The 12,793-nt window shown below is 46.7% G+C and overlaps 1 protein-coding gene across 1 annotated transcript in view; it reads left to right on the forward strand.

Moving 5' to 3' along the window:
* HABP2 (hyaluronan binding protein 2) overlaps window positions 1-12,793 on the forward strand; it is a 36,916-nt gene that overhangs the window by 16,503 nt on the left and 7,620 nt on the right. The window contains exons 3-9 of the mRNA XM_508042.8: window positions 4,792-4,908; window positions 6,403-6,510; window positions 7,656-7,772; window positions 8,532-8,651; window positions 9,133-9,304; window positions 11,091-11,188; window positions 12,374-12,629. Of these exons, the coding sequence (XP_508042.2) occupies window positions 4,792-4,908; window positions 6,403-6,510; window positions 7,656-7,772; window positions 8,532-8,651; window positions 9,133-9,304; window positions 11,091-11,188; window positions 12,374-12,629 (988 nt within the window). The remainder of the gene's footprint in view (window positions 1-4,791; window positions 4,909-6,402; window positions 6,511-7,655; window positions 7,773-8,531; window positions 8,652-9,132; window positions 9,305-11,090; window positions 11,189-12,373; window positions 12,630-12,793) is intronic.

Here is a 12,793-nt window from a genome sequence, read left to right on the forward strand (position 1 = left end):
CGTGGGCAAGTTGCTTCTTTGGTTGGTCTTGCTGGAGACAGCGCACGGTGAGGGCCTTGCTGGAGCAGAAGGTGCCCACTCCACAGTCCCCAATGGGTGGTGGAGGAGGTAGCCAGCAAACAGCACAGACTCTGCCAATCTCCCCAAAGCAGGTGCCACGACAGCCAGCAGGCCTGTGGAAATGCCTCTTCAAAGCTGGCTTGGCTCTGCCCAGCAATGCAGGCTGAGCCCATCCATCAGCTGTCCTACTGCCTGCCAGCGAGAGTCTCTGCTGGGCTTGCCCTGCCAGCCAGATTGGAAGCGTCAAATGCAGGCCGACAGGGCTGGGGTTTGGAGGAGGCCCTCAGAGGAGCCGTCTGTGCCACAGTGATGGATGACACCAACAGGGACGACATTCCGGGGATTTTGATTCTGTTCCACACATCTGGCAAGCTCCTTAACCAGAGCAGCTGCAAAGCTCCCATCGCAGGAACTCTGAGCATTTTCTGAGAGACCCCAAACATGGACTGAGTTAATCCTGGTCAAGGGACCTGGAGCATGTGCTTAAGAAGGTTTCCCAATGCATGCTACTTCCTGAAAGCCAAAACCTAAGGAGTTTCATGAAACCCAAACCTATAAGAGATTCCAGGATCGTAAAAAGGCAAATAAAACTTGGAGTTAGGTAGACCTGGGTTATGATGTCATCTCATTTGGCCTTCATTTTTCCTTATCTGCAAAATAGGAATAATAATACCTATGCCATAGGGTTGCTTTAAGGTGAAGTAAGATTGTGGGCAACCACATTTATTTAGTTTAGTGTCTGATACATAGAAAATACTCAACACATTATAACCTATTATTAGGATAATTTGGCTTAACTCAGGATACTCTCATGATCCTTCCTGATAATTTCTAGAAACAGACTGAAAACTAGACAAACTCACAATAATTTCTTTTTATTCCTGATAGAAAATTCTTGAACAGCTGCCCCTTTCTTTCCCAAAGCTCCTCCCTTTTCTATAGCCTAGAGAAAGTCACAAATAATCTATGTTTAAACCTGAACTGTTTTTCTACAATCTACCAGTGGAACCAAAATTTATGTCAGGCTGCTGTGCCTCTCTACCCAGGAAAATATGTGGACGAGTTTCTAGATCTCTACAGAGCTCATCAGGTATTTTCTTTGCCAAGTACATTTGACCCATTTCTTACACAGTTTCTTACTGAAATTCCCTATTTGCTTTGCTTTAAGCAGACAACATTTTTTTAGCCAGCAAAGCTGCATGCAGGCCAATCAGAAAGCAGAAAGGCTTAGCCACTAAGGGAAAAATAAATCCGTCAATCACATACATTAACTACAGGTAGGGCTTTGTGCTGGGCACTCTGGGGTTAAAAGAGGAATGGAAATGGCCCTTCCTCTTAAACTAACTATCAAGTTGGAGGAAACAAATAAGATAGACCAAATACCCAAGAGAGGTGCCATCTGAGATCTAGCTATGACACTTAAAACTCTCCAGCCAACTGGGCCACAGAGGAATGCTCTTGTAACTAAAATTCTTATCCCATTAGCAATCTAATATCAATCAAGCCCTGTGTGTCGGTTTGTTATTATTGCATAATACGCTACCCCAAACTTAGTAGCTTAAACCACTGACCATGTATTTAGGTCACAATTCTTTGGGTTGACAATTTTGGCTGGGTTCAGCTGGGCAGTTCTTCTGGGCTGCATCGGGCTCAGTTGATCTTGACTGGGCTTGCTCATGTGTCTGCAGAAGCTGGCAGATTGGCTGGCCTCTTATCTTGCTGAATATTGGCTGGGCTTTCTTATATGTCTGAGGCCTCAGCTAGGACCACTAGGCCAGCCGTTGTCCACATGTTCTCATATGCTCTTGCAGAATAGGCCAAACTGTTCACATGGCAGTCATGTGGGTCCAGGAGTGGGAGAGATACAGAGTCGAGAGAGAACAAGACTTCTTGAGGCCCAGGCTCTGAGCTGGCACACCGTCCTTCCATCACACATGCTATTGGCCAAAGCATGTCCTAAGGCCAACCCAGAACCAAGGGGCAGGGAAACTGACTCCATCTCTTGGTGGGAGAAACTGAAAAGTCACATTGCAAAGGGTGTGTGTGCAGGGAGGGGTGGAGAATCAAGGGCTATTTTTGTCATCAGATTGGCTCATACTGAAGCAGAGTTTCACTGTGGAACTTGAGGGCGCCAGGCCTAGACTTGGTCACTTCTAGCTCCCTCACCTCTTCACTACTCTTTAATCTCCTTCCTTAGCTGGCTTTCATCCCCCACCCAACCTTGGCTGGAGGCTTCCTTGAGGACAAGGCCACATCCTACTCTTATTTGTATAACTCTGCACCATTCCCGATGCCATCCTGCACCTGGCATAACACTTGGTCCATTGTAGGTTCACAAGACAAGTTACATACGCAGACAATAGCATTAAGTGCCAACATAATGGGAAAGACAAAATAAGGTTTAATCCTGGAAGTGGAGAAACCCTCCCAGATGATGCTCCTGTAAAGCACCTTCAAATCACATGGCCGCCCATCCCAAATGGAAAGGATCTTGGTGACTTTCCTTGCACAGCCACCAGCTGGATGGCTTCTTCCACCCTGGCTACCTGGAGCCACTGAGCTCTGCTCGTTCTGTCCATCTTGACTGAGGCCCATGGGCCCTAGAGAATAGGAAGCCTTTCTTAGCAGGAATATGATTCAAAGCCTATGTGTTTTATTTCTTCTTTGGCTTCACTGAGAGGTAAGCAGACCTTGTTAATAGGTCTGGATTCAAGTCAAAATCCTCTAACAGACATTTCATTCATCCCTCGTCACCTGGAAAAGTCACACCATACCATCTACATCAGAATCTTCCCCATTTCTAAATATCTGCAAAAGAAGTAATTCTTAATGGCCTTGCCAAGATTAGCTGGTCTGACTGCCAACCTGTGGGAGAGATGGGAGAAATTACAGAAGCAACCTGAAGGGCATTTATCTATAAACACCTGTTGGAAAAACAAAAATAAATTCTTCAAAGAAAAAGAAATAACTAAGCAATGCAATCAGCTCCTTATCAAACCCCATTGTCTCTCCTAAATGTCAGTTTGAAATCTTTCATGTCAAACTCAGAAAAACATTTTTTTCCTCATATTCTCCCTCTCTTTCTCTGCTTTATCACGCTAGATGGAGGAAAACTTTATTTGCTCCAGGAAGACAATGGCCTTATCTTCAACCTGGATCCTCAGCCCTAAAAAGGTGGCCTCCCCCGGGAGCATTTTCATAGTGGGGAAAAGCACTTCGGGAGAAATAATGAGCAAGCCAAGGGAGTCTTGACTTGACACTGTGATAAATGAGGTGAAACTTTGGCAAGAAACCAGAGTTGGCGTATTCAAAAAAGAAATAAAAAGCTAGTTCCATTTTAATGGGAAATATAAAACAGCTATTGTGCAAAAGTCGATTTTTCAAAAGCCAGAGAGATAAAGACTCTAACAGAATGACTGAGAGACGAGTAAGATAATGTGGTTGATAATCAGGCTTAGGTAAAGTGCCATCCTCCAAGCCATCAGCTGGCTCCGTAGGAGTGCCTTTTCAAGTCAGCTATCTGCATTTGCTCGCGCCTCATTATCATATGCATCTCTGGACAGCTTCCTTGCAGCTTCAACTTGCCGACTTGCCATACTCCCGCCGGCTGGAGAGAGCAAAGTCAACCTGACTTTCTTCAAATCCCAAACTTCCACAGACCTACCAGCCACAGAGCTACCAGGATCTCCTCGCCAAGGCCCCAGAGAGCATAGAGCTTGAGTCCAGGCAACCTTACACATACCTGTTTTTTTTCCCAATGACCAGTCTAGTGTGAGGTTTACAACTGTAGGCAAGATCCATGAACTTTTATAAGGTTATCCTTGGGAAATTCCTAATGAGCAGGCTGGATAGTCAATGGGGATGGTGGGACACATTTTCCCAAGGGTAAGTGTGGGAGTATCCAAGGCAATGTAAGACCCCAGTTGAAACAGTTGAGTGCTACAGTTGAGCTAGTGAGATTTAGGGGTTGTATGGAGACAAACTGCCATAGTTCATATCCTGCCCTTTAGTAACTATGTGACCTTGGCCAAGTTACTCAATCTCTGTCAGCCTCAGGTTTCTCAACTTAGAGTGAACAATACACCTCCTAGGTTTTTATGAAGATGAAGTTAGATGGTGCATGTAAAGTGCTTAGCACAGGGCATGGTACATAATAAAGGCTCAAAAAATGTTATCTGTTAAAATGACTCTGTAGATAATGCTTGACCATGACCAAAAGAAAAATGATGAGTTTTCTTTGATTTCATTCAGCTTGGTGACTAATGAAGTCCCATCAAGAAATATTATCCACAGGATGAGGCAACCAGGCACTCAAGTATAGTGTGATCTGACCCCGGGCAGACCCCATGTAGGACCCTGTAGACGTGCTAGGTCCCAATCCTCTTCCTGCTGTTCAAAGATGAGAAAATCAAGACTTGATAATACAGTTGGCTTACCTAAGTTCAAGGGAGTAGAAAGCTGGACTTCGCTTCATCTCTTCACTTCCAATCAGGTGCTCATGACCCTGCTAAATGTCAACACTACCTTGCCGGGTCATAGCGTCCCCCAAGTGAAAAGATGCAAAGCCTGAGCCCTCCTTTCCACTCCCCTCACTGTGCAGAGCTGGAGAGACACATGATTCCTCCTGCAGGACTTTGAATTCTTTGGGGAAAAGGTGTCCAACTAAATAAAATGCTGGCCTATTTGAGTGTAATGATTAGGATTTCTTCTGTCCTGTTACCATCCCTGCAGACTGGACCCCTGACCAGTATGATTACAGCTACGAGGATTATAATGAGGAAGAGAACACCAGTAGCACACTTACCCACGCTGAGAATCCTGACTGGTACTACACTGACGACCAAACCGGTAGGTACCAAATCTCTTTCAGGGACTCTCCTGGGAGAAGGTCAGAGCGGAGTGTATGTGGGACCACATGCAAGGGCCTCTCTCTCCGCCTCTCTAGCCAGTATTGTGAAATAGCTATGGAAGAAATTATTTGGACTGGCTTTTTTTTCTGTTAGATTCATATGCTATGAGGACTGGGGAAGTTCTTAGAGACCATCTCCCCTACCCTCAAATGACAGATGAGGTAAGTGAGGCTAAGAGAGGAGCTGACTTGGCCAAGGTCATGCAGCAAGTTAATGCAGCATTGTCCAGGTTTCCTGATGCTGTGAATAGCAGCTGTATTCAAAATCACTCCCATAGCTTAGATTACAGGTCAGACCCTAAGGATGCAGGAAGTCCATGTCAGCCTTGAGTACCAGACTGTAGCATGTACACATTCAGCTTTGGGACTTTCCTTCCCTCATGCCTTTGCCAGGACTTTTCCTTCCCTTCCACTTTTTCTTTCTCCCTTCACTCTTTAGAAGTTTTCCACAATTGTTAGATTGTGTGTGTGTGTGTGCATATGTGTGTGTGTGTATTCACACACATGTGCTCCTACCACACTTGTTTTTGTTTTTGTGGCTTCTTAACCCAAGCAGTGGGACAGAAAAGAAAATAAGAAGCTGGGTTCAAGCAATGCCATGTGACTAAACCAGGAGAAGGAATGGAAAGCACTTAGCAGCTGGAATAAAAGCTGTGTAACTGTGCAAAGTGGCCTGGAAGGCAGGGCCAAGATACAGGGCATGGGGGAACATCAGAAGGGACCATCAAAACAAGAGCAGGGCCCAGGGATCCTAGTTCCTGAACCAAAGAACAATGTGTGTGAACAGAAGGATAAAGAATTCCCCAAGGGAAGATCCATTCAGACAACCATGAAAAGCCACAGGCACAGATGAAATATGACAAAATCTAACTGAACAAGTAGTTGAAGAAAGATGAAGGCCACTGGGTCATTTCCTCCTAGCCGCCAATTCTTCTGTCACCCTCTTGCCTTTGGTCTTCTCTCCTGATGTTCAGAAAGCTTGCGTTTCATTAGGGGTGGGTTTTCTTTCCCCACTCCTGACCTCCACCCCTGGGCACTGGAAGTAGGGGAGGTCTTCAGGCTTGTGAAATACCTTCAGCATCAGAGACAGACCCTGTGGCACTCCCAGCAAGACTGGGAGGAGAAAAACACTGATGAGGGAAAAGGGGAGTTTCTCAATGAGAAAGGCCCCGTCCAAAGCCAGGCCGAGGGGAGACAGTCGTGGTTCCTTCTCGCCTCTCCTCTCACTAACCTGAATCCCTCTCTCTGGTCAGGTGACTGCAGTTTTCCGTGCTGTTTAGGGACAACATATGTTTTCCTCCTTTCCCCAGTTTCTGGCTCAGTAGTTACTCTCTCATTTGGGGCAGGAGACTGAAATTTGATGAAAAATCTGGAGGGGGGCGCTTCTCACCTGCCTTTCCTTACCAACATTGCCTTCTTCCTGTGTGTCTTAGATCCATGCCAGCCCAACCCCTGTGAACATGGTGGGGACTGCCTCGTCCATGGGAGCACCTTCACATGCAGCTGCCTGGCTCCTTTCTCTGGGAATAAGTGTCAGAAAGGTGAGTCCGTCATCACTAGTCCACTCTTCCCTCTGAGTTAAACAAGAGGCAGTCCTTTCTGTGTGAGAAAGCACTGCGCGATGCCATGGAAAGGATTATAACTGCAATACTGTATCATGCATAGTGTATTCCTCTGCAGGGTCCCAGGCAGCCTCTCACTGGATCCTCACCCCTGCACTGTGAGATGGAACTAGTACATCCATTCTCCAGATGGGAAGATTGAGGCTGAGAGGGGATAAGGGCTGGACTCTAACCAAGATATATCCCAAACTCAGGACTTTGTGCTTAGAGTTTAGTCTAACTGCAACAGAGCCATGTTGTCCTCAAATGGGAGAGCAGGGAGGATCTCAGGGCACATGAGACCCAACCCAGTTAGAGAAAGGGAACCCAGAGAGTGGGGGCATTTGATCAAGGTCACACAGCTAGCTAGATGTAGAGCAGAAATTAGAGCCCTCGTGCCTGACTTCTGGCCCATGCTCATTCATTCTACCATCCTCACTGTGTCTGCTGCCAGTGAACTCTTGTGGGCATAACATGAGGCAGTGAAATAAAGCATCAGGAATAGGACTCCTAGGGGCTAATTTTACCCCTAGAGAAAAGCTGGATTCGGGCTGCTCTAGCAACCATCTTACTTCGTGGAGGGAAGTGGGGCCTTAGGTATATGTACAGCTTTGTGGTTGACTGCTTCCCTCGGTGCCCTCTTCACTTATTCTTTTCATTTTCAATCCTGCAATTTCTTCAGTAAATTTTTCAGGATGGTTGAGAATATCGAGTATAAACACAGTGTCTGGGCTCACTCCTCAACTTCTCAGAAAAGTGACAAAACTGTAAATGCATTCTGAAGTTAGCTAGAAAATGGAGAGACTAAAATTGCAGCTCTGTTTGGTGAAGGTGTAACAATTATCAAAGTTTTTTTATTAAGATATAAAAATTAAGACTATGGGCATGGGAAGCAATGTGGGAGACAATCCTCCATGACCCAAAAATTAGACAGAAGCCTTGTCCTGGCATAGCCCAGTGTTTCAGGACCACGGACAAGGCTACAGACACTGTCAGTCACCCCACCCTCAAACATTGTTTTATACATGTATCCCTCTAAGGAAAATGTGCCCCAAATAATGTCTTATGTTATGGATCTCCTACAGTGCAAAATACGTGCAAGGACAACCCATGTGGCCGGGGCCAATGTCTCATTACCCAGAGTCCTCCCCACTACCGCTGTGTCTGTAAACACCCTTACACAGGTCCCAGCTGCTCCCAAGGTAAGTGGTGGAGGCCCCTTCGACGCTAGACTTTCTGTGCCCTATCTTGTACCTGCACCCTTCTGCATGGAAGGCCAGATGCATCTGATGTTTTTGTGGCAGGCACCCAAGATGGTCCTTTTCCCTAGGCTTTCTAAAGATTCATTATCCCTGGATTGACTCCACCCAGTGGGAATTGACTGGTCTGTGTCCCTTCCCACCCAAAAAGAATCATCTTGAAACTCACTTCTTCCAGGAAGTAGACCCTGATCTATTCCTGAGAGGGACCAAGTAGGGGAATGAATACATATCGAGTCCCTGCTGTGAGGCAGGCATTGTCTCAGGAAATTTACGTTCTCTTTTGCTTTCTCCAAAGACACCTCAAGGAAGAGCTTTACAGATGAAGAACCTGAAATGTAGACAGATTAACTCATTTGCTCATGGCCACATGGGTATCAGCAGGCAGAGCTCTACCTAGCTCAGACGGGGCCCAGCACTCCTGCTCCGTCCATGCTTCTTTGTTTCCTTACTGAGTGACCCATCTACTTATGCACTTAGGCATGGCCTCCAGCCAGATTGCTTCATCCACATTTGCTTATGTTCTTAAGGCTTCTGTGTACACTTACTAGAGTGTCAGTGGATCTGTCTTTCCCATCTGGTGACCCATCTTTCGTGAAAGGATGGACACCAGTAGAATGCCACCAATGTCTCCTTGTCATCTCAGACATGGGCTGCAACTCCTTCTGAAGAGCCTTCCTGGCCCCATTCCTGTGTTCACAGTGGTTCCTGTATGCAGGCCAAACCCCTGCCAGAATGGGGCTACCTGCTCCCGGCATAAGCGGAGATCCAAGTTCACCTGTGCCTGTCCTGACCAGTTCAAGGGGAAATTCTGTGAAATAGGTATGGGTCTCTGCCACCATCAGGGCCACAAGTGAGGCCTCTGGAACCCTTTCCTCTCTGGGTTTTGTTGCCAGAATGTGGTTCAAATCAAGTTTCCCAAACTCTACTATTGCCTCAGCCTTCTCACCTAAAGGGATAGGGCGTGTCTGGCTTCCTGTAAAGAAAGTAATAAACTGGGGTGTAGTGCAGGCAAGTCAAACCACCTGGGCATCCCTAGGCCTTAGCCCACCTTCCATCAGTTCTTGTGTGAGCCAGAATTAAAGAACTAAGCTCCCACACCCTACAACCACTATATTTCATGTTTTAAGCAGGATTAAATGTGGGACATTCAACACTTTTTTTTCGTAAATTCGCGGTGAGATCTCAGGGCGATGAATATGCAGGTCCAGTTCTCTCACCACGTCACATACCCACCAAGCCCTTTTTGGGAGTGGCATGCCAATGGCTGTTGGTTCTCACATTGCTACCTGCTCTCTCGGAGGTTCTGATGACTGCTATGTTGGCGATGGCTACTCTTACAGAGGGAAAATGAATAGGACAGTCAACCAGCATGCGTGCCTTTACTGGAACTCCCACCTCCTCTTGCAGGAGAATTACAACATGTTTATGGAGGATGCTGAAACCCATGGGATTGGGGAACACAATTTCTGCAGGTAACATTTACCTTATTTATGCTCAGTTGATTTTGGTCACTTATTTTAAAACAGATCATTGAAATTCATCAGCCTCCTTTCTAGGAAGATTTTCTTACTCAGCAAGGCAATGTTATGCTGCTGTAGTAAACAACTGCCAAATCTCAGTGGCTCAAATACATCAAAGTCTATTTCTGGGCCGGTTGCTGTGGTTCATGCCTGTAATCCTAGCACTTTCAGAGGCTGACGCAGGCAGATTGCTTGAGCCCAGGAGTTTGAGGCCAGCCTGAGCAAAATGGCAAAACCCCGTCTCTACCAAAAAAAAAAAAATAGCTGAATGTGGTGGTCAGCACCTGTAGCCCCAGCTAATCAGGAGGCTGAGATGGGAGGATCATCTGAACCCAGGAGGTCGAGGCTGTAGTGAGCCACTGCACTCCAGCCTGGGTGACAGAGTGAGACCCTGCCTCAAAAAAAGAAAAAAAAAAAGAAAAAATGTCTATTTCTTACTAATGTTCCATGTGTCATGTGGGTTGGTGGTGATGATGGCAGGGGATTCAGCTCCACAGGCTTACTCAAATATTCAGGATCGGCAAGAAGAGACTGGGAAATGAAGCATGAGTTTTTCTCTACCTCAACCTAGAAGGGACACATCCTCTTCCCACACATACTTTGTTGGTCATAAATAATCACATGAGCCCACGTAACTTCTAGGCAGAGATGGAGAAGAGCAAGTGGAAGGTCTGTTGAAGGTGATGGTCTCTGGCCCAAAGATGTTCAGGCTTTCCCATGTGAGGCTAATGCCACCATCCTCCCTGGTGGTGATCTAGTTTCCTTCTTCCTTTTCTGCTGCCCCCAGGCCACTCTGTTGGCTTCCTGCCACTACCCTTTGGCCAAGGCCAATGAGTCAGATAAGTTGCAGGTGAGGGGGTCTTTGTATGGCTTTGAACTGGCTTCATAAATGAGGATTTTTTCTTGTTTTTTTTGTTTGTTTGTTTTTGTTTTTGTTTTTTTGAGATGGAGTCTCACTCTGTCACCCAGGCTAGAGTGCAGTGGCACCATCTCAGCTCACTGCAACCTCTGCTTCTCAGGTTCAAGCAATTCTCCTGCCTCAGCCTTCCAAGTAGCTGGGATTACAGGTGCGCACCACCACACCCGGCTAATTTTTTGTATTGTTAGTAGAGATGGGTTTCACCATCTTGGCCAGCCTGGTCTCGAACTCTTGACCTCATGATCCACCTGCCTTGGCCTCCCAAAGTGCTGGGATTACAGGCATGAGCCACTGCACCCGGCCATGAAGATTTTTTTTTTTCACAAAACACTAGTACTTTCCACTTGCACTCACCTTGAGCTGTTCCCTTTGTGGAGCTGTCTTCGGGGGCAGGGGGGAGGGGGGGCCTCTTGGCGGCCTTTCTCAGAGGATTCCCCTGCATAGAATTCAAAGCCTCAGGCAGAGGAACCCAACTCTCACCATGTTTATGTGATGATTTTACTCTCCTGATATAGAAAGGTCTTCATCAGGGATCTCATTTCTTTTCCTACAAATAATTTGGTATGTCCTGTGGATCTGGCATGAGACTTGGGACCGCTTTCTTGTCCTTGAGATTTTCCTCTAGAAGACAAGATTTTGCCAAAAAAAATACTATAAACACCCTTCTGTTCTAAGGTTTTGTAACCTGATGGAGGATTCAAAGAAATGTGGTCCCAGGGGGAGCACAAGAGTCTGGCACCTTCTTATCCAAAGGTTCTTTAATAAGATCCAGTGTGTTCATCAAGCCTTGATTCTGAGTTGTTTTGTTTTGTATTTTAGAAACCCAGATGCGGACGAAAAGCCCTGGTGCTTTATTAAAGTTACCAATGACAAGGTGAAATGGGAATACTGTGATGTCTCAGCCTGCTCAGCCCAGGGTAAAGGCCATGGCTGTTCAGAAGCCCAGGGGGTGGGGGGGATGGAGATTTGTAGGGAGATGTTCCTGGCACCTGGTCCCTCCCTCACCCCATTCTTCCTCCACACCTGCCTTACCAATTCCCATCCCAGTGCCAGCCCAACTGCCCAACTGTCTGCACCCACCAGGATGCCAAGCAGGTCTGGATACCTTTGTGGGTTTAGGTCAGGTAGTCCAACTCTAAACTCATGGTTTCTGACTCCATATCAGTGCCTTCAACAGATATTTACCCATCTCTTGCTGTTTGCCAGCCACTATGCTGGGCACTGGGTGTGCAATGGTGATCAAACTGGCTGGGTTCCCATAGCCTCTTAGGATGCAAAGCATTCAAATTCCAGCCTCACAGTCTTCCTGGCCATCTTTCCTGGCCCCGCTCTGTGCCCACATATAGAATGATGTGCCCTTCCACCCTGACCAGTGGGATTCCTTCCCTGAGCAGTTTCACATATGTGCCTTTGATCTTATGGTTACTTCTGTCTATAACATACCGTCCCATATCTGTTCTTGTCCATATACAACTATTCTTTGAGAACCAACTCAAATATCCCCTCCTCCAGGAAGTCCTCCTTGATTTCTCAAGTAAAATGTTATCTCTGCCTCCTTACAAACCCTAAGGAACAGGACAAGGCACCACCTATACAACATTTACTGCTCTCTCCTTTTGTGTCACAGTCATCTGTGCAAATGTCTTATCTCACCTATTCTAGTTCATCTGAATATCCTCCCCTCTACCCTGAAAAAGCCTCCACAATTGTAAGTGTGCACTAATAATGAAAGGTGCATTGATGATGCACATTTATAATTGTGGGGGCTTTGTCAAGGTAAAGTACATACCCAGTGAGGGATTTGTATATTTACATAAACATAATGTGTGTGTGTACATGTCAATCTTAGGAGTCACATACTTTGAAATGGACGAAAAAAAAATCTACATTGTTAATTCTATAGACTTGCTTTATGTTACGCAATGTATTCAACAAATATCAACTGTGCACCTACTGCATGCCCACCCTGTCTGCACCAGTGCAGTCTCTCAGCTCTGGACCCCTGCTCAGCTGTTGGGCTCAGAGTCATACCTCTGCCTGAGCCCTGCTGAGGAACTGGAGGGAGGCTGAATAGCACAATTTATCTTTCTTGTGTCCCACAGACGTTGCCTACCCAGAGGAAAGCCCCACTGAGCCATCAACCAAGCTTCCGGGGTTTGACTCCTGTGGAAAGACTGAGATAGCAGAGAGGAAGATCAAGAGAATCTATGGAGGCTTTAAGAGCACGGCGGGCAAGCACCCATGGCAGGCGTCCCTCCAGTCCTCGCTGCCTCTGACCGTCTCCATGCCCCAGGGCCACTTCTGTGGTGGGGCGCTGATCCACCCCTGCTGGGTGCTCACTGCTGCCCACTGCACTGAGTAGGTGCCGGCTGGGAGCAGGGACCAGGGTGGCTTGAGTGCCTGGGGGTGCTCTCCCCTTCCCCTCTGAGCAGCATCTTTGTAGCTCTGTCAGGATTAGGGGGTCTGATCTGTTCAAGGGCAAAAGAAGGGCTCCTGAAAGCCAGAGGGAAAATAGCTACCAT

Source organism: Pan troglodytes, chromosome 8 (assembly GCF_028858775.2).
Source record: "Pan troglodytes isolate AG18354 chromosome 8, NHGRI_mPanTro3-v2.0_pri, whole genome shotgun sequence".
NCBI classification, from domain to species: domain Eukaryota; kingdom Metazoa; phylum Chordata; class Mammalia; order Primates; family Hominidae; genus Pan; species Pan troglodytes.